Source organism: Archocentrus centrarchus, chromosome 9 (genome assembly GCF_007364275.1).
Source record: "Archocentrus centrarchus isolate MPI-CPG fArcCen1 chromosome 9, fArcCen1, whole genome shotgun sequence".
In the NCBI taxonomy this organism is placed as follows: domain Eukaryota; kingdom Metazoa; phylum Chordata; class Actinopteri; order Cichliformes; family Cichlidae; genus Archocentrus; species Archocentrus centrarchus.
This window is the reverse complement of record NC_044354.1, coordinates 26,627,502-26,649,380: the sequence shown is the minus strand read 5'-3', so window position 1 is coordinate 26,649,380 and position 21,879 is coordinate 26,627,502. Positions and strand designations below refer to the sequence as shown.

General features: G+C 41.7%; 2 protein-coding genes across 7 annotated transcripts; one reads left to right on the top strand and one right to left on the bottom strand.

Moving 5' to 3' along the window:
• The first annotated feature begins 1,915 nt into the window (after nucleotides 1-1,915).
• On the top strand, nucleotides 1,916-11,491 carry rad9b (RAD9 checkpoint clamp component B). Of its 6 annotated transcripts, none has more exons than XM_030736973.1 (11): nucleotides 1,916-1,996; nucleotides 2,287-2,357; nucleotides 3,188-3,314; nucleotides 3,474-3,588; nucleotides 3,701-3,800; nucleotides 4,028-4,134; nucleotides 4,322-4,428; nucleotides 5,225-5,289; nucleotides 5,563-5,685; nucleotides 8,426-8,648; nucleotides 11,035-11,491. In XM_030736973.1, exons 2-11 carry the CDS (start codon nucleotides 2,305-2,307, stop codon nucleotides 11,155-11,157), a joined length of 1,143 nt encoding a protein of 380 aa, XP_030592833.1. In that variant the 5' UTR covers nucleotides 1,916-1,996; nucleotides 2,287-2,304; the 3' UTR covers nucleotides 11,158-11,491. The 6 variants fall into 6 exon arrangements, with proteins under 6 accessions (XP_030592833.1, XP_030592832.1, XP_030592838.1 ...); XM_030736972.1 differs by having other exon boundaries at nucleotides 1,922-1,996; nucleotides 3,177-3,314; XM_030736976.1 differs by having other exon boundaries at nucleotides 1,933-1,996; nucleotides 2,268-2,357; nucleotides 3,177-3,314.
• A 126-nt stretch (nucleotides 11,492-11,617) lies between these two features.
• On the bottom strand, nucleotides 11,618-21,270 carry pptc7a (protein phosphatase targeting COQ7 a). The gene is made up of 6 exons (XM_030736979.1): nucleotides 20,688-21,270; nucleotides 19,333-19,512; nucleotides 15,850-16,048; nucleotides 14,045-14,168; nucleotides 13,833-13,962; nucleotides 11,618-13,721 (listed from the first exon to the last, which is right to left on the bottom strand). The coding sequence occupies exons 1-6, from the start codon at nucleotides 20,887-20,889 to the stop codon at nucleotides 13,663-13,665; spliced, it is 894 nt and encodes a 297-aa protein (XP_030592839.1). The 5' UTR covers nucleotides 20,890-21,270; the 3' UTR covers nucleotides 11,618-13,662.
• Between the last annotated feature and the right edge of the window lie 609 nt (nucleotides 21,271-21,879).

The following is a 21,879-nucleotide window of genomic DNA, read 5'->3' as shown; positions in this document are numbered from 1 at the left end:
TACAAATAAACTATTTATAAATCATTTGTTATGAATAATGCTTATATTCATACACATGCTAATATCGAAAATACAATAATAAATGTTAATGTACATGGATATATCTGTTAAGTCAGTGCCTCTCTCAAGGCTTTTATATGTTTGAGACAGCTGGGTTCTTTCTGTGTGGACTTTGCATGTTCTCCCTGTGCCTGCGTGGGTTCTCTCTGGGTACTCTGGCTTCCTCCCAAAGTCCAAACATGTACTTGTTGGGTTTTCATGAATGGTTTTCAGTATCTCTGTATCAGCCCTGCAACAGATGGGCAACCTGTTGAGGGTGCACCCTGCCTCTCGCCCTGTGACAGCTGGAGTAGGCTCCAGCCCCCCACCACAACCCTGGACTGGTTAAGAAGATGGATGGACTATCTAAGTAGTTGAAAACTAACTTAAGTAGCTTTGTAACTTAAATAGAGTTAAATACTCAGTAACTAACGAACATCATAATGATCACCCACTGGATAAACTGCAACATAAATGTTGCATGTTTTTGTTTTTAATGGTAATTTTTTTTTCAGATAAAGCGTGGTGGCATCACCTGCAGATCCTTGCTGGTTATTTGAAACTTAATGTTTGACTAAAACTAACTCTGAAACTAATAAACAGTAAACTATAGCTAAGCATCTTCAAACAATAAAAAAATAAACTGAAACAAGCAAACTCACTCTGGAAACTAAACTGAATTAAAAATAAAAAGTCAAAATGAAACAAAAATAAAAACTAATTCGAAGAAACAAATCTATAATAACTGAATCAGAATGCTGGTTTTAGCTTCTTTCCTGAACTGAAACGGCTTCTTTAAGAAGTTAGTAATTTAAAAGCAGGATTCACTCTGATGGATATGAAACTACTTGTGTCCAGCTCTTGTAAAATATAACTCTTCCCTTTGTAATTGTTACTTATGACTGAGTTATTTGATTGCAGTAGTTTTTCTCTTGTGCTTTAGCTGGAAGGTAATGAGCCTGTGCAGAGCTGCCAAAAAAGTGATTTCCGATGTTTTAAATTTTTTTTTTATGTGTAATATCTTTGCTTATGTTGGTAAATACACTTTAGTCAACAGGATTTATGAAGGGCTTATATATAAAATCAAGAAATTACCTGTTTGGCAAGTATGTTGATGACTCTGCGTTATTGTATCTACATTATAATCAATCCACTATTTTTTGACCACTTAAAATATCATTGCTAAAACATGTTTGCAGCTTCTGTTTTGTGACAGGAGTGTTGTTTCTCGCTCAAAATGACTTGATATCATTCAGGAGAGATACGTTTGACATATGGTTCACAAATTATAGACCAAAGGGGAATTTACAACAGTTTAAACACAGCCAATCGTTGTTTTCACAAATACCATGCCAAAAACTGATTGTCTGCCATAAAGTGATTGCCTGTATTTAAATGGCTGTAAATGACTCGTTGACCAATAGTCTGTGAAACATGTCAGACAGGAGTAATGATATCAAGTCATTTTGAAAGAGAAACAGCATTTCTCTCACAAGGCAGAAGCTGCACTCAGTTTTTGGCAAAGATTTTTAAAAACTGTCATTGATATTAAAAATGTATTTTTAAACAGAAACCTGGCTAAGAAGGCTGCAGAAATCACAACAAATGTAACATCACAGTTCTATTTTAAGTGGCCAAAAAGCAGTGGATTGATTATAATGTTGGTACAGTAACACAGACTCTTAAAGATTCTTGAAAAACAGGTTATTTCATCATTTTATATATAAGCCCTTCATAAATCATTCTGACTGCACTCTATTTACCAATATAAGCAAAGACATTACACATAAAGCACATAGAAACATCGGAATCACTTTATGGCAGACGATCACTCTTTGGCACAACACCGGAAGTCGCTTTTCTGCACCTGTCTGCAGAGCTCACCCTGCTGTTAGCCCCACGCTGCGTCTGCGCTCAGAAACCATGAACTGCGTCCTGGCGGGAAACTCCGTCAAAGGTGATACAAAGAACACTCGAGGAAGATACAGACTTAAATTTGTTGTCAATTTTATGTATTTAATACTGAAATCCTCACGAGAATTGTTTACGCTCATTAAATTGTTAATTTCCAATAAACGGGACTAGCTTGGCTGATGTAGCTAAGCTGGCTAATAATAAGTTAGCTTTAGGGGTTATTTTTCTGTTTGAAAAAAAAAAAAAAGTATTTATATGAGATAGAGAGAGACAATATCAGGAGTAAAATATGATGTTAACCTTGAACTCTGGAGGGGCTATGTTGTGTTTCAGCATTTGGGAAGGCTGTCCATGCCCTGTCCCGAATTGGAGATTCCCTGTGGTTGGATCCAATGGTCAAAGGGGTGAGCAGCAGCAGCTAACACTGGGAAAGAGGCCGTTTGTAACGGAGCATTAGTTTTTATTCTAGCCAGGAATTTATTCTGACCCCTCAAAGCAACATTATTTGGCCCCTCTTCTCTTACCTGTCATCTCACACTCGTGGCCACTTTATTAGGTACACCTTACAGAAAGTAGTTGCCGGTGTTGTGCCATAAAGTGATTTCTGTGGTTTCAGAATGTTTTATACATGTAGCACTTTTGTTTATGTTGGTAAATAGACTGCGGTCAACAGGATTTATGAAGGACTTGCATATAAAAGGAAGAAATTACCTGCATTGCAAGTATCTTTATGACTACGTTATTTTATCTACATTATAATCAGTTCAGTTCTTTTTGGCCACTTCAAATGTCTTTATAGAGCTGTGATGTTATATTTGATGTTTGCCATCCTTTTGGCCAGATCTGCCTTGAAAAACACATTTTTCATGTCGATGGCAGTTTTTACGCAGATAAATAAAGAATATATGAAAGCCCATCTGGCACCAACAAGCATGCATGTTCAAAGCCACTTAAATCACTTTTCTTCTCTGTTCCAATGCTCGGTTTCTTGACCGTTGTCTTGTATTTAGGCATGTCTGCATGCCAAATTGCGTTGCATTGGTGCCATGTAATTGGCTGGTTAGATATTTAATGAGCAGTTAAATATCTAACCAGTGTGTCCATAATAAAGTAACCAGTGTGTGAACAGTACAAGAGCATCAGTCAGTCAATAATCCCCAGGTTTTAAGGCATTCACTTCCTTTATTTCTCCAAACTAATTTTCCTCTCTATCCCTATGAAAGCTGGCCCTCAGATCGGTGAATTTGGCTCAGTCTGCATATGCCTGCTTCCTCTTCTCACCGCTGTTCTTCCAGCAGTACAGTCTGGAATCAGTCACAGAGCGGGGCAGTGAACCAATCAAATGCAAGCTAGCCATGAAGGTAAATCAGTCATGCTGGTTTTTCATTTGTAGGCAGAAACATCATAGTCACAAGTAAAGGTTCAATAAAATTAGGGTTGTACTAGAACCATGGTATAAACAGCACATTATGCTGTTCTCTTAAGACTTTATAATTAAAGGGTGTCTCTTTGTTTTTAAGTCTGTGCTGCCACTTTTCCGTTGTTTGACTTCTATTGAGCGTAATGTGGAACAATGTCAGATATCAGTCAGTACTGCCAATGACCGAGTGATCATCCAGTTTTTCTGCAGACATGGTAGGAAGTGGCATAAATAATGGTATTTTATGTCAATTTTAAGTTATGCATGCATTTCATATTTTGAACACATGGTGGCAGTGTGCTCCAAATGTCTCTGCTTTTGAGTTAGGCATTAAAAAAACCTACAATGTGCGTTTCCTGGAAAGTGAGGCTCTGCAGGCAGTGTTTGATTCACACCTGTGTCCCAATGTGCTGAAGGCTCCTGCCAGGTTAGCATTTCAGTTTTCAATCTTCATATTAGAACCAGGCGCTTCTATTGTACAGTCGATACATAAAAACCTTTTACCTTTTGAATCAATGCATGCAGACTGCCAGCTGGTTTTGTACTTTGACTCTGGCCTGTCAGATGACTTCAAACACCAAAAATATGTAATCACAGGAGTTATCAGTCAGTAACCAGAGCTGTCAGTGTGTATTTTTCTCTCTGTTTCTGCAGGCTTCTGGGTGATATGGTGATGCATTTTCACCCCTCTCAGGAGGAAGTCACTCTGTCGATGAATGCCCTCAGAGTCAGTCTGAGAAATTACAGTGAGGGGAGAAATGGTCAGTTAATGTTAGACTGTCATTTAGCTCAGGTCCAGAGGCAGTCTGTGACTCACACATTTCATACAGAGCTTTAAAGTTGCACTCAGCATAAGACTTCCTAACATACTGCATGTTCAGTTCTTTAACCACATTAAACCAAACACTATAATGAATCCTGTTTGACTTGGATGTACCTGTGTGACAGATCACATGAAGATGATGTACACAGAGATGTCCTTACACCCAGACGAGTTTGACTACTTCCAGGCTGGAGTGGAATCGGACATAACCTTCTGTCTAAAGGAGCTGCGGGTAACGGGGTTATTTTCAGAGGCCTCCTTTCTCCTGTCACATGAGAATATTATGTGTGTGGTGTGTGTGTGTGCAGAGTGAGAGTGACACTGGCTCACAAGAGGGCAGTTCATGTCTGAGAGGTCACATTCCTGCCCTGTACCAGGATCCCAGTATCATTTTCATGTGAAGTTTCCCCTCAATGCTGTGACTCGTCTTTATAGCAAAGATAGCTCGACCTAAGTGAGGCTCTGCTACGTAGATAAAGTAACTGAAGTTGAGTTGCAGAAATTATAGGCTCCTCACTGCATGCTTTATTATGAACTTTCAAGCCAAGAAGGGATAAGTTTCATTTTTATGGGCTGCTTACAGGTTGATCTTGAGCTATTTATAATTTGATTAGCAGAAAAGGCTGAGAGAAGTATAATGTTTAGAATAGTGTGCTCAATAATTCAGTATTATGTAGCTTGGAAAATAAAGCAGAAGGTTTTAGTTGGCCATTTGGAAATTTGGATGAACAACCTGTGTATGTCCAGTTAATGAGACTTGACCTGCATTAATGGCCACAACTCTTGACCCCGATGTCTTGGAAAGTCACTTGGGCTCCCCCGCTGTGAGACTCCTCATTAGCCAGCCTAGTCGCCTTGTTCCTGTCGGTTTTGGAAAATCGGGTTTGGGCGGATTAGAAACTAGGCTTTAAGTTTTAGTCGGCCTTAATTTGATGTATGTCTCCGGCCTGACAATAGTAAACATGTCACAGTGTTACCCTAAACTGATCAGCAGTTTAACTCAGTTGTTGCTTTTCTGTTTTTGCCAGGGTTTGCTGTCTTTTGCGGAGTCACATTGCCTTCCAGTGTCGGTTCACTTCAGCACTCCAGGAAAGTGCGTTTCCTTGTTATTGTCATTATTTTGAGTGGCATTCCAGTTATACAGGCTATGTGTGCTGTTCAACAAGCATTCTAAACTGATTGTGTAATTAACACCAGCCAGACTGAAAAATTCATTAATGTTTTTAGTTTATGTGATTATCACCGAGCATGTTACTAAGTGAGCAGTTATGGTATATTGGCTGCTAAAAAGTAAAAGGTGCTGGTGAATAAAAAATAAGACACACAGTAAATGGATTTCTGTCATGGACATTTACACTGTTTGCAGGCCTGTGTGCTTCTCTGTGGAGGACATGGTCCTTGAGGCCACTGTGGTGCTGGCTACACTGGCTGACTTTGAGAGCAGGAGCCCCTCTCAGCCTGCAGAGACCCTGGCCTCCACTACACACAGGTAACAACCACCGCTGGCTTCACTGACAGTACTTTTAATCATCTCTGCCTTAAAAAAGGGGAAATAATACAGAATTTTTTTTTCCCCCCAACAATATTTTTTTATTGATTAGAGGAAAACAAGTTGTTCCCAGAAAAAAAAAAGCTTTATTTCAAAATCATTAAAAAATGGTCAGTTTAAATTATAAAACCAGCCAAATACTGCATCAAATAATGATGCAGCTTAACTTTCTTCACAGTTCAAATCTTTTGTAAAGTGCAGACAGGGTCTCTGTTCTCACCCTCACCAAAACAATACTATTAGCCTTTTGGTATTCAAATACAGAGGTTTCTTTAAAGTTTGTTTCTCTGGATACAAACCAAGTAGAAATTACACTCACTGGTTACTTAGGGTACACTTTGTTAATACCTGGTTGGACCTCCTTTTGCCTTCCGAACTGCCTTAATTCTTCATGGCAAACATTCTGTGCTATGAGGAATTTGGGCACTTCTGAAACATTCCTCAGAGATTTTGGTTCATATGGACATGATTCCATCACACAGTTACTGCAGATTTGTCAGCTGCACATTCATGATGCGAAGCTCTCATTCCACCACATCCCAAAGGTGCTCTATTGGATTGAAATCTGATGACTGCAGAGGCCATTTGAGTATAGAGAACTCACTGTCATGTTCAAGAAACCAGTTTGTGATGATTTGAGCTTTGTGACAAGGAATATTATCCTACTGGAAGCAGCATCAAAAGTTGGGTACACTGTGTTCATAAAGGGATGGACATGGCCATCAGCAATACTGCGGATTTAAATGACACTTAGTTTGTACTGAGATCCCCAAAGTGTGCCAAGAACATATCCAGCACACCATTATACCACCATCACCAACCTGAACTATTGATACAAGGCAGGAGGGAGCCACGCATTCATGTGTTTTATGCCAAATTCGATCCTACCACCCAAATGTTGCAGGCAGTGTTTTTCCAGTATTCTGTTGTCTAATTTTAGTGACCCTGTGCAAATTGTAGCCTCAGTTTCCTGTTTTTAGCTGACAGGAGTGGCACCTGGTGTAGTCTTTTGTTGCTGTAACCCATCTGCTTCAGGGTTTAACATGTTATGCATTCAGAGATGCTCTTCTGCATACCTTGGTTGCAGCAAGTGGTTATTTGAGTTACTGTTGCCTTCCTATCAGCTTCTAGCAGTCTGGCGTCTCCTCTGGCCTCTGGCATAAACAAGGTGTTTTTGACCAGAGAACTGCTGCTTGCTGGATATTTCTCTTTTTCAGACCATTCTCTATAAACCCCAGAGATGGCTGTGAAGGAACCACCCCATCTGGCACCAGCAGCCATGCCATGTTCTAAGTTACTTTAATCACCTTTCTTTCCCATTCTGATGCTCAGCCTGAACTCGAGGACCATGTCTACATGCCTAAATGCACTGAGTTGCTGCCATGTGATTGTCTGGTTTGATATCTGTGATAATGAGAAGTTGAACAGGTGTACCTAATAAATTGACTTGTCAGTGCATTATTAAGTTTGGTTGGAATTTCTTTTAAGATAATTTTCTCACATCATTTTGACCTGTTCGCAAAAATGTTTCAATCTTTCTACGCTGCTAAATACAGTCAAACAGAGCTCCTCTGTACATCGGTGCACATCTTGTATATTTTTGCTATCACAATTTAACTAAATGAAACAGGTTATGTCCAGTTTGTCAGATCTACAGTCAGGTGTAGTGAAGAGCAGAACTGAATCTTCCTGCTGAGCTCCACCTGAGCTTCTCTCCTGGCACCCAGTCAAGCTGGTTTGCCCTCATTGGCTGTTTTTAGCCTCTTAAGAGGCATCATGTTGCAGCAGCCAGCCTTGTGTCTGTAACAGAGATAAATAGAGCAAGGTCGGGACATGCAGGGTTGGGTTAGAAGCCCGTCAGTGTGACGGTCTATAATCCCCTCCTCCACGCTATGCGAGCCTGCTCCGCCAGTGTCTCTGTCCCGCTCGCTCCCTCCCTCTGTATTGTCGTACGCTTATGGCTCTAGATGGATCTTGTTACACCAATCCCAGCTGCACTGTTCAACATCTGGGTCATTTGTAGCTCGTTTTGCTTGTGTGCACTGTTGGAAGTCTTCAGAGACATCACTGACCAGATGAGTTGGCTCTCTACAATGCTCCTGTCCCCAATGCTCATAAATTTAACTCTTTTTTTTTTTTTTTTTTTTTTTTTTTTTTGGAAAGTTATCATGCAGGATATTTCTGGCCATATGCAGTGCATTTGTGTTATTCATGGTATGCTAAGTACAATACTTGCTTGACTGCTGTCTCAGGGGTCTTTTGAAGTCTCTTCCTGCTGTGTTCCTAATTACGTGTTTGGGTACTTCTGAGGTTGACATGTCGTGCGGTTGCATGCACAAGGTTGTTTTTTTGTTCCCTTTTATCATGCTTAAGGCTGCTTTCACTATCTGCTGATACAAAGCTGGACACTGTTTTTGTGAAGGCAAATAACCACAATGATTTTTTAATATTTCTGTGAAATCTGAAGGTACAACACAACATCCTCATTTCTAAAGCTAGAATTCATGTTTATCATTACTATCTGAATATAGCTTATTCAATATATGTGTGTAAAAATACTCTGGCTCTGTGTTAACACAGTTTTCTTACTAAATGCAACACAGGCAGATGGTGAAACACACATGTGCATGCCTGCGTCATCAACAGCTTGCAGACACGAGTGTGTTCTGTGTGTTTCCAGCTGTGCAGATGCAGCTGCTCTACCTGTGGGTATATGTGACACTCAAAGCAAGAACCTTCAGGTTATTCCTGATGTAACAGAGCTTGTTGAATCCAGCCAAGGCAGCCCTATAACCTACTCACCTGCTCTGATGCAACTTCTGCGCCAGACTGACGACCCAGGAGAACTCCCTGTACCTGACGAGGCCTGTCCCAGTGCTGCCACGACCCCAGCTTCCACCACGGTAATAAGAGCTTGCTTTTGGTTTTTTAAATCTCAACTGGGATCTCCAGATGGCCTCTGTTTGCTTCCTGACTGTGGCTCTCTAGTCTTGATGGGTCGGGTTCTTTGACAGAGGTCTTGTGTTCTTTGTCACCGTTTTAGAGTAAAAGGTTTTTGCTGGAATCACAGTTGAACCCAAAACTTTATACAAAATGTCTGTTGTGTAACTTTGCCTGCTAACACCTTGTTTTTAGATTTGAGAATCTTGTGTTTGCACTCTCAGGGGGTGAGTGATGAGCCTTTAAGCTGCAGACTCATTGTGGGGACGTTTCCGGTGCAGGTTCCCCTCTCAGGACAGGAAATGTTACCAAAATAAAATGCAAAAGACAACATCTCAGCTGCCAGTTAAACCGCTGCTATAAAAAATGTTTAAAAAATACACAAGGCGATAATGAAGGTGGTATTGCTGTTATGTAATTTTATCAGCATTAAGTGAACTTTAGCATGGTTCAGTAGTTTTATAAACAAAGCATACCATTATTTTGAGCAAATTAACATTAGAGATTTGTCATGTGAATGTAGCACAGTGGTTCTCTCTGTCAAGAGCTAATGTGATCAATTCCTAAAAATATACACTACTACTACATTTTATTAAACCGTATTTTAGAGAAATATTGCACTGCATTTGCTGTAAAGCTTTAGTTGCTCATTAATTTGCAGATTAGCTTTACAGAGCCAAAAATCAAAGAAACATTTTGAAAACACACACATCGGGAGAAAAATCATGCTGGTTATCTATACTGACATGGACTGGGTAAGGTGTTAGGAATGAAGGAACCACATCGTTTGATGGAAATGAAACTTATCAACCTACAGAGGCTGAATTCAAAGACACCCCGAAAATCAAAGTGAAAAAATGACCTGCAGCAACTCACAATGGTACTCAGTATTTTGTATGGCCCCCACATGCTTGTTTGCATGCCTGACAACATCGGGGCATGCTCCTAATGAGACAATTGATGTCCTGGGGGATCTCCTCCCAGATCTGGACCAGAGCATCACTGAGCTCCTGGACAGTCTGAGGTGCAACCTGTCAGCGTCGGATAGACCGAAACATAATGTCTCAGAGGTGTTCTATTGGATTTAGGTAAGCATGGGGACCAATCAGTGGTATCAATTCCTTCATCTTCCAGGAATTCCCTGCATACTTTCGCCACATGAGGCCAGGCATTGTCGTGCTCCAGGAGGAACCCTGGACCCACCGCACCAGCATAGGGTCTGAAAGTGTATCCAAGGATTTCATCCTGATATGCAGCCAACCCTGTAAAGGTCTGTGCTTCCCTCCATGGATATGCCTCCCCGGATCATTACTGACCCACCACCAAACCGGTCATGCTAAATGAAGTTACAAACAGCATAATGTTTTCCATGGCTTCTTCATGTGCTCAGGATGAACCTGCTCTCATCTGTGAAAAAACAGGGCTCCAGTGGTGGACCTGCCAATTCTGGTATTCTATAGCAAATGCCAGTTGGGTTCCACGGTGCCGGGCAGTGAGCACAGGGCCCACTAGAGGATGTTGGGTGCCCAGGCCACCCTCATGAAGTTTGTTTCTGATTGTTTAGTCAGAGACATTCACACAAGTGGCGTGCTGGAGGTCATTTTGTAGCTCTGGCAGTGCTCATCCTCTTCCTCCTTGCACAAAGGAGCAGGAGCTCTCCTAGTGTCACTGCCTGTCTCCTGGAATCTCCTCCATGCTCTTGAGACTGTGCTCTGTAGGGTCCAGGTATTGCCTCATGCTACCAGTAGTGACACTAACCCTAGCCAAATGCAAAACTAGTGAAAAAAACAGAAAAGATGAAAAAGACCATTCCTGTTTTGGGGGTTGTCTCATTGTTGCCCCTGTTAATCAGTTTCAGCTGCTTTGGTGTTAATGAAATTAACAGCCACCTCTGCTACTTAACTGACCAGATCAATATCTCAAAAGTTTAACTGACTTGATGCTATACTCTGTGTTCCTTTAATCTAAGTGATGTATATTGTAGATCAATAATATACATATCTAAGTAAATTAGATCCAGCATCAATATTTGTGATGAAGCACAAATATATGCACAAACCTTCTAAACAAAGAACACTGTTGTCATCTGACAGTTTTGAGAGCAGATCTGTTTTTACTTCCAGTCCTCAGAGCAGAGGTTGCATCAGAAGTGTCCCCACATTGGAGATCTGGAGCCAGACCCCTCTGTCGTCTACATTTTTAATGACCCTCATGCAGCATCTTCTATCGTACTGATATTTAATGTAAAAAGGGACAGAAAGTCTGCACAAATGCTGAAAATCCAAAAAATAGAAATGATATATTCTTGAAATAACTGTAGACTAATGTTTGGCTATTTTTGCCCTGTAGATCTGCTCCCTGCTGTTCAGAGCCTTGTCCTCAGAGTCAGCTGATGATAGCAGTACTGCCAGACTACCTGTTCTGGCATGTTTCAGTGATGATGAAGACTGTCCAAGAAGCCCTTTACTCTGAGGACATAGCTGTTACCCAAAACTCAATTCTTAATTTGTAAGCTAAGCTTCAACACTGTAGTAAGACTGATTATTGTTCATTGTAGTTTACATTTTAATGTGTGTGTTTATTGTTAAAATGTTTTGCTAATTCCTGTTTGTAGGAACAATATACCATCCATGTTGTCTCTCAAAGGATTACCATAGTGGGAAGATGCCACACCTGGTTGGTGGTAACTGGCATGCTTTGTGTCTGAGGAATGTTGGAGTACACACAAAGTGTACAAAGTGTTCTAAAGCATTGTAGAGCAGAATGAGGTACATATACTTCATGGGAAAAGGCAGGGCTAGAGGCCCATTAAGCAGGCACGTGAACGAAACACCTCTGTAGTGAGTCATTCGATACACAGTGCATGCCAGATAGTATTACCCACAATCACCTGCAGGGTTACACTTATATCACAGCCATGAAATACAACAGGTTAATAAATACTATAGTCTTTATTTAAACATTGTACAGATGTGAAAGTGTTTTTTTCCTTCCACATAGACATGCTCTGGTTTAAACAGAAAGATGAGGTGGATGAAAATAAAGAGTCCAGGGAGGTGTGAAACAGGAAGCGGGGATCACAGAGCTTACAGTGGTAGTGCCAAATGACTGGGAGAAGTGCTTTGTAATTTTGTTAAGGCTGCTTAGATTGTCCTCAGTGCTATAACACTTAAAAAAATAAAAATCACATTTTAACCACTTCACTGCTCACTGCCCTGAATCTATTCTTCCATGCCCGTCAGTCCCATTTCAGCACGACACCCAACACTGCAGTCTTCAGTGTGAACTTGTCAGACACATTAAGGAAACAATCCTTTAGATTAGTGCAGAATGTAAACAGTGATCTGAAGATCCATGGGAAGGACTTTCTAAGCGTGGGCTGGCTTTAACACTATTCCTGATTGAGTGCAGAGAGGAGGCAGATTTCAGGAGGAAGGAAAAAAAAATAATAGACTGGTGTTAAAACAACTGTGTTAAGACAGCAGGGCATGATGGGTAAGCTTTTTTTCAATTCTTATGGCTACTTAACAGTTTCAGGCTTTGTGCTCATTACTGGCACATATTCAGGGGGAAGGCTGAGGAACTCTTTGCCAGTATCAATGACACATGATACAAGGCACATTGTATAATTACACAAAATGTGGATTTTACTGTGAAATCTTTCTGCGGTGATGCATGGAAACATACTGACCATTTTTCTCATGAAACCTGCAGTGACTTGACTTATGAATGTGCCACTGGAGCTCTACAGCAAGGGGAGAGGGACAAGAAAAAGCAAATGTGATTGTGAACGAGTGTTTCTTAAAACTACTCTGACACAGTGAACAATCCCACGGAACAAAGAGGTTACAAAAATACATTTGGTCACCTGACCAACTTCCGCTGCATTGAGCTTTTTCAGATATGCTCCTTAAGCTTTGTGCGTTTGAGGCTGCGAGACCAATTCAGACCAGCGGATATGGAGAAGTCTCTAGCCTTCACATCCATTTCATTGACACATTACTCAATAGACACACTGAGGAGCTCGTGCATTCAGTCATTCATTCATACACACATAATCACAATCAAGACTTCAGCAACAGCAGCTGTGAGATTAAAGGGAGGACATCAGTTTGACACCTTGTGTGTGTATATAATTTTTTTTTTTTGGAGAGGTTTTTCAGTTATAAAATTCTCTTAAGTAACAAAATATGTGCAATACAGGTATGGAAAAGGCAGCTGCCACTCTTCATGAAATCTTGTTGGATTATTCTGCCACAAGAAACAAACCACCAACATATAAATGTCACTTTTTTTTTGCAAACATTTAACATAACATCCCAGAACAGCTTATCAGTCATATCAAGCATATGCTCCCTGCACTCTCAAACAAGTTTCCAGTCCCTTTCATAAAGGTTTCCTTAGTACCACTGTAACATTATGTGCTGGCACAAGACAGTCCCATTTACTGAGCCTTAATACTGCCATTTCTTGTGCACTTCCCTTCTTGACACCACCGATGGACTGTTCAGTTCTGTTCGGCTGGCCAGCACTAAGCCACATTAACACACTAACACCTACTCTTGGGCTGACGTAGCCCAAGAGTAGGTCAGAATCACAACTTCCTCCCTGCAGCAACTATGAGAAGAGGATGACTTATCCTCATCAGACCGGATCTTCATCTCCAGCATGTCCAATGACTGCTGATCCCAGCCAATGGGATTATCTGGTGAGCACTGGAACACTGCAGCCTGGCCAAGAGGGTGTCTGGCCTTTAGTTGGATTTATCTGGCCACTGTCTGATGTACATGACAGAGAAAAGGGCATGTTGGGAGGTTTTTTTTTTGGTTTGTTTATTTTAATTAGGGTTGGGTGGGGGTGGGTGATGCAAAGTAGAACCTTTGGGTGTAGGGGAAGCAGACACCAGTTGTACATCCTGGCCAGCAGGAATCAAAGCAGTCCATCACCTGCAGTGGCACATAGATGCCCCATGAGACTCTAGTCAGTGTACTCAGCCACTATGGACAGCAGTACCGTGATGTCATCTGGCTTTCCTCCTGCATGGGCAGCAAACAGCAGCCAATTAGGTTGGTACTTGAAAAACATGTTCATAACCTTTGAAATGACAAAATATTTGTCTTTTCTTTTTGTGTTACTCAGACACTTACCTCTTACATTCAGTCCATTGTCACAGGCAAACTGTGCAAAAGGCGACATGTAGTTGGGGTCATACGCCAACACGTGAGCCTGCTCTGCAATGCTGCGGGCAGTCTGCTGAATGCTCTCATAGTTTGTGTTCTGAGGAGCCAAAACAAAGCAGGCATTAAGCATTCATCCTGTTTTCATTTCTGACTCAACAGCGGACATGTTTGTGATTTACCTTGAGTTTCTTCAGCTCTTGCAGTATCATGTAATCTGGCATGTTGTCAAAGAGCCCATCAGTGGCAGTGAGGATGATGTCACCGAGCTGCACGTCAAAGGAAGTGCTGTCTGCGGCGTCAGGGCTGAAGAACAGACATGGGTAAGTTTCAGGTAAGAGACAGTATGTGCAGTAGTTTCTGTCATTAAATGTACTGACTGAGCTTGGCTACAGAAACATAATCACACATGGATAATGAGGATAAATTCAGGGAATTATCACATGGGTTTTTTTTGGCAAGGACAGTCGAGTCCAAGAAAAGGTGCTGCCATTATGAAGGCACTTCAAATACACAGAAGCAGGACCCAAGTTAGTTTGCTAGTGTCAAGTTCAATTCCTGGAAGATGTCCTTACCCCCTAAATCCAGTCATGAATGTGATTGATTATAAACTGTCTGGGCTGCATCATGACACAGTGAGCCAAAGCTCCCAGGAACAGCCTGTCCTGTGCTCTGATTTTTTTTATTTTATTTTTGTTATGAAGCCAACACTGTAGTGCACATGGAAAGAAAAGGCTGCTGTAGCGGCTGTTCTTGCAGCTATAACTGCACATGCATTATGAACAGGCACACTTAGAGATGTTTCTCATACTTCCTTATCTGTGCGCACTGGGTGAGCAGCTGATTCACCATTAACATATTCATAAGCCAAAGCCACTTGTGACACTTGAGATAATTATACAGTCATGGCTTGAAGTATAATTATGAAGATAATCCTCAGGCAAGAAGGCAAAATCTGTGTGCTTATAGCTATGAAGCAATGCACTGAGAACATAATGTTTCCCTTGTATATGATCGCTGTGCTGGAGGACAAGTAATACACAGATGAGCAATGAAAATGAATGTACAAACTCAGTTGTGACAAAAAGAGCCGTGTGGCATTAGCATACACACAGTATTTAACTGTATGTTTAAACATCTTAGAACACTGTTATCCAAACTTTATATTGTACTCAGGAATGTTAAGTTTTGACCTTTGCACTCTTTTCTGTTGGTTGCTACGGTAGTGATCTGGGATTGAAAGCTTAATCTGCCTCTGCACTCTAAAGCACAACAAGTAAATCCTTCAACTAAATGACTGAAATGCTCAAATGTTAAAGAAAAAGAATAATTTCAAGAACCCATATTGGGCTGTCTGAAACTCGACCAAGGTCCTCTTAAGAAAAAAAAATTTTAAATTGTACCTGCAATAACCTGCATTTCAGGTTCACCTGTAATTCATCTATCATCAATTTTTGAGAAAACAGTCAAAACAAAGTACTTGGTTCAAGATGAACACATGAAAAAGGTGTTGAGTCTGCTGGTACAGGATTGGCTGTGGACTCTTGGTTTTGCCTCATCAGCCCACACAGACTTTGACCCAGGGTAAGAGGGAAAGCTTGGCACATATCCAGCGGCCGTCCTGCACTCTGACGTTTGCTGTGCTGCTGCTTGGCACGCCACAGCAACGAGCCACGGCAGCACGTGGCCCCTGACGCAGTGATGCACTACGGCTCGAGACAGCGCAGCCGCTACATACGCTAAAACCCTGCTGCATGCGAGGCGTGCAGTCATGGCCTAATGTTCTTAACTGCATGTTGTTGTGTCTGCAAGCAGTCTGTATTTTTACCAGTACAGTATCACGTACAGGGCTTTATCGCATCTGCTGTACCGAACACATGAATGAGCAATGAAGTCTGCTGATGACACTCCTCTCTGTCACCAGCAGACTTACTCAAATGTGTTTGGGAGAGCAGATGCACCAGGTGCTGCCTGTTGCATGTTTCACCTGTCACTGAGGACAGCCCCCTCAGCCCCTGGGGGAGCAATAGACAGCTGGAAGGGCGTGTTGAAGTAGTGCTGCTGCTCGTCTGAGCGGTGGACCACCTCCCCTCCCCGGACCACGAGGAAGCCCGAGTCTCCCAGGTTAGCTGTGTGCAGTCGGTGACTCTGCCGGTCCAAAACCACAATGCAGGCCGTGCTGCTTCCTAAAAGCAAAACACACACATTTTGATTTTCAGTACAAATGTAAAGAAAAGGTTTTAGATATGAACATGTAAAGATGCCTTGCTGGGCCTGGGTAAATGCAACACTATAATGCATGACCAAAATATTATTTTTAATTCTGCTGTAATTCACCAGTCTCCAAATACTTGTTCAGCTCCCAGAAGCAAAGACGCAGCATTAACAGTTAAAAAACAGCCAAAATTCTTTCAGCGTCAACGACAGACAGTGTAGCTGTTACCCCAAGTATTGCACCCAGAAGAAGAAACTGATCTGAGAAGTTAGCGGTTAGTCAGCTAGTTGTCATTTAAAGATGTCATATTCTGATGATTTATTTCTATAAAAACACAAATGTACAGCACCACCATAACATTGGCCATAACCAAAAGATAATGCCCATTTACACAACAATGATCACAGCACTGCAACAAGCTGAATATACACAGTAACCTCAGCCAACTCAACAGAGGCTTTATGTAGAAACAAGGTTTAATAGATGATCGCTTCATCAAGCAGTTAACTGATGAATTAAAAATGTAGATATTCTTGAGGCACATTTTGGGCCATTTTAAAAATAGAACACATTTTTTGCGGACAGCACATCTGGTTAAGTTGAAACCCCTCAGAAGGTTCACGAAAGTGGTCTGTTTGGATGTCTGGTAGTTTATCACGTGTGTGAGAACAATTCTGACCATAAATTTGCGTTTTATTCATTTCATTATAACGTGCTGTGGTTACAATAATCTGACCAAACACCTGCATTTATATTGTTTGTTTGTTTTTTGCCACAAGTGACAGTGGGGAAGGTCCTTTTCATGGGAAACCGAGTTCTAGGACAAGTATTGTAGTTGCTAAAAACCTTAACAATGCCCAAGTTCTTTTCTAGTATGGCATGCAAGTGTGACAATAAATTAGCACACACACACACAACACCTGGACCCTGGAAGTGAATAGGTTTTAGCTGTAAGTCATTTAATTATTTATACCTGTGCTTTAACTACAGTGGCATGTAAAAATCTCTATCAGCAAGAAAACAGGCAGACAGCGTGTGGTCACACCCTGAAAACAGGCGGACAGCGTGTGGTCACATCCTGCTGGTGATTCATCTGGCCCACCAAAATATGCTCTTTGGGGATCAACCTTCAAACTCCCTCACGCAATGTGACTCACTCCCTTTCTTCTCTCCGTTTTCTCTGCAGCAGTACAATTACTCACACTACCAGCCTCAAGAACATTCCTTCTGCTGTAAAAAAAAAAAAAAAAAAAAAAAGCAGCACAATACAGTGTTGTTTCCCCTGCCGCACATGTGATAACGGGATGGAAAAGTACTGACACACGCCGAGACAGATCTGCTCCGACAGATTTGTTCACTGTTACGTGTTAGTGCACGTTTTGGCATCAGGAAGTGGTGCAGAGGAGGAAAGCGTTAGTGGAAGTGAAGTGCATGGAGTAGGCTGGGCCCAGTGACAATCCCAGGACTTCTTAATGGGATCTGTCTGTTCTCTTACTCATGATGCAAAAATCTCTATCCAGCTACCACAAAATAAAACAGATGTAAACAAAGAGCCCAGCCCTAGATAGTTGAACTCCATTCCAAAGCCCATGGAAAACATTCTGTTTTATTGCCTCTACAAAGCAATGCTTTAAATCTATTGGCCCACACAGTCCATGTCATGGATCTGAATTTACGTGCTGAGCTTTTAAACAAAATGAGATTAGGGGTTGCATGAACTAGTCGACTTTTCGAGTAGTCGATTCTAGGAAATCTCGCGAGTTTTTAAATTTCACGTCGACTAGTCGCAGTCACGTGACTGCTGGCGACAAAATGGATTCCAAACAGATGGAAGGCGAGGACGAGGAGCAGGCTGATTCTTCGCAAACAGCTAGAAAATCAACAGTGTGGAAGTATTTTACTAAAGATGACTCTTCTGGTTCAACTACCGTCACATGCCAAATCTGCAAAGCTGTGCTGAAGTACAACAAAAGTACGACCGTGGTGCACAGTCACTTTTTTTTTTTTTTTTTTTTTTGTTACCGCAGATTCCCACCATGGCAAACCTGCTGGAGTAGTGGGCCAGCAATCAGGACAGATTTCCCTGTTTGGCAAAACTCAGCAGAAGGTATTTAGCTGCTCCAGTGTTGTGTGAAATTCTGTTTCCCCGTGAAAATCTGTTCCCCCTGTGTTGGGAGTATGAACTGCAGGCAGAGAGGCGGATCGGACTGTCTTCGCGGTGCTTCTGATCGATTTCTCGGTAAAATTACACTGTAAAAGACTTGCTGGTAAATTAATTTGTTCCCATGTCATGGAGGGCAAACACAATATTTTGGATGGCTGAAATATTTGGTTCCCCCCGTGTAACTTTGGCAAATAAAGAGCAAATGTTTTCATATTCACAGGAGTTGTTGTTCTTGATGAGAGGAATAAACACTGTAAAAGACTTTTACTGAGAAATTGATCAGATGCGCCGTGAAGACTGTCAGATCCGCTACTCTGTCTGCGCTTTCCTGACACAGGGGGAACAGATTCTCATGGGGGAACAGAATTTCACACAACAAATGTTTTATCGTGTCTCGAGTTCGTATGACGTCATAGTGACTAGTTGCTGTCGACTAGACTTTTATCATGTTGACTTCGACCTTAAAAAAATCTTAAGTCGTCCAACCCCTACATGAGATCAGGCTTCCTAGTGTCCATGTGTTATAGACCATCAGTTGGACCTACTGAAGCCTATACTGCAGAGGGTCTGCACATTGTTTCTATACGGCACGTCGTTGTCACATTTCAAACAATCAGACTTACAGTGCAAGAGATGTGGCCTTTCTTATATTTAATTTTTTTGTGCCCTAGTCATGTTACCATCTAGCCATTTGGGATCATATTACTTGGAAAGCATTTGCACATCATTTCCAGTGACTGTGCCAAGTTTCATGCTTTTAGCCCATTCAAGCTCATGATTGACTCATGGTATTAGAAGGCAAATAGTAAAGAAAATAAAAGTAAATAAACTGAACTTAATATGGCTCTAGCAGGAACGGAACCTTGTACTCGCTGATGTACAAATCAGATCATCAGCTGTATATGAGCAAGTTGATGGTGCTGGTTGAGTTTAGATAACGTAGATGAGAAAAATAGATTCAAAGAAAGGAGATTTCATCCTAGGATACAGTACCAGAGTCCAGCCTGTGTTAATGGGCCTTTACAACCAGTGGAAGTAGGCAGAGCTTTCTTTAAAAACCAAAATCCTCTGTTTCCAGAGGCCGCACTCACCCAGTAGTGGCACTTTGTTCTGCAGTAGCTCGTAGTAGCTGGTCGTGAGGACTCCCACAGGGTTGCTGGGTACAAAGCGTCCTTCCTTCACTAACCTCTCACACGTCTTCATCAGTGTACCCGAAAATTGTGACGGGTCCACGCCATAGTCCCTCCAACCACCTACACCATCCGCCACACCTAAAAACAGACAGGAGCTGATTAATCCCTTATTACAGGCCCAAAAAATCCATCTTCCCTCATAACAATTAATTGTGTAATATGCAGTGTTTAAAAAAAAAAAAAAAAAAAACTGTGCAAGGGAACTCAATGTTCCAGTTAAGAGATCTAAACTAGCACCAAAATAAAGATCTCATTTGTAACATTCCACAAGTGAGCCTAAAGAACGCCTCAGAGCTGCTTGATGAACAACAAGGAAGACGTAAAAGGACATGAAAAGATTGACTTGAAGACACCATGGAATCAACACATAATGTACAATACTTTCAACTGTCACATAACTAAGATCAAGTAGTTCTCATAATGATGGATTATGATTTATATTTTCTGTTATTCGACCCACCCTTTAAACCTGAAAATCTGCCCCCTCAGTTAAATGCATGAAATCCATGAGGGAAACCTTTATTAACCTTTCTATAGATAGATGCCCTGTTTACATGAGTTTCAGTAAGAGCTCTTATCCCCAAAGGAGCATTTAGTCAGGTCCAAAATTTTCCTAGAAAGGAAACTCTAGTCTTGTTACTCCCAGGACGCAGACATCTGCTTAACTGACCATACATGGATGAGTCTCGTCACCCTGTGCCAGAGCTAAGAAACAGGCCTGTTCAAATCAGACACACAGTTAAGCAAATGTGCCCAAAAACACCTAAAAACGGACTTTGTGAAAGGCTGTCATAAATACTGGTAAACATATAGAAAAACTCAGGCAGACAGTCATTAGAGACGCATAAACGCTGCTGAGGTCTTCAATAATAGGTTTATATGGGATCAAGGCTTCCGTGCTTAAGAGTCTTTTTAATCAACCCCAAGCGGAGCAGGTTTAAAGTCTGAATTGTTTCTAGCTGCTTAAGATATTTGTTGTCACGAATGAATGCTCCACATAATATGAACCCAGTAAAAGTTCAAACCCATAAGGAAGATGCAACAAGCACTAAAGGCTGACAAATACGTGCACAACTTAACACTCAGAGCACTACCACGATCCCTCTGAACCGGTTCATCCTTACAAAACCTGCTCCCACGTGAAACCCACCAAAAGGCTGACCCCTAACCTGTCATTCACGTCACACGGAGCGATGCCGCAATGTTTGGTTAATGTTTCTACAGCAAACACAGCACGTACGTCAGATACTCACCCAAAACATCGGCGGATCTGTGTCGGGCAATGAAACACGCGTCGTCCCCATAGCACATCCCTTTCTTCAGGATGCCTCTGCGGAAATCTTTCCCAAAGCCGCAGCTCGCCGTCACCAGACTGTAGTCGCGGCTGTCTGTCTGAGAAAGTCCTCCGATGACAGCTCTGGCAACCAGTCTACCGTACGACAGCACGGACAACATCACCTACGACACCAGCTCCCACCGAACAAACCGGCCAAGCTAGCAGCCCTGCTAGCTCAGCGTCGACGCGAGCACACTATGTTGACTTGCTAGCTCGCTAACGGGGCTGGAGATGTGCGGTGGAGCTACCAGACAACAGCCGCCACGCACACAGACAGCGCCTCCCGCTGATATAACTGCAGCCTCCTTCCTGCGCTGTGAAAACCGGGAGAAAATCAAGGAAAAACGTCTCGTCTTCCGCTCCAAAAGCCCCGTAAGAGTTGACTCTCGGCGGCCATGGCGCCACTGCTGCCTCTGAGACGCTACATAACATAAAATGTGGACCATCAGCCCTGCGGTCTCTCAGCACACTCTCCTCCGCGAGCCCGGTCTTGTGACTGCTCTGACGTCAGACAGCGTTACACAACGTACGCTTCCTGATATGGAAATACCACTTTCAATCCGCTTTATAGTATGAAGCAGCAAGTCAGCTGCAAGTACGCAAGTTTTATGCGTAGATGCATGTTTTAAGTACAAAAGTAACTTAAAATGCCTTTATAAAGAACAAATGATACATAGAAATAACAATAAATACATAAAAAAATAAAGAGTACAAATAAAAAAAAATGCATTTAGCTTAATAAATCTTTTACCCTTTCAATGTACATCTGATAATATTTACCATTTCCTTAGATGTAAAGTACGTTGTCTCCCCCTTGTGGGTATTGTTGGATGGAAGCCCCCCAAAAAGCAATCATAAGGTGGGAACAGCAGCTAAGCAGTTGAGCTCACAACTTGGATGTTTAAAAAGCTGCAATGTTTAAGAAATAACACTCAGACAGCAAATTTCCCCCTAAAATACACTCAACGTTTATTAGAAAGATTTAGACATTACAAGAGTGTGTCTTTATTTCATTTAGCACATGACTTGTTTAAAAATGTGATGCAGTGTACAGTCAGCATTCTAAGACACTGACGGTTAAATTAACTGGATATAAAGTTTACAGAAGT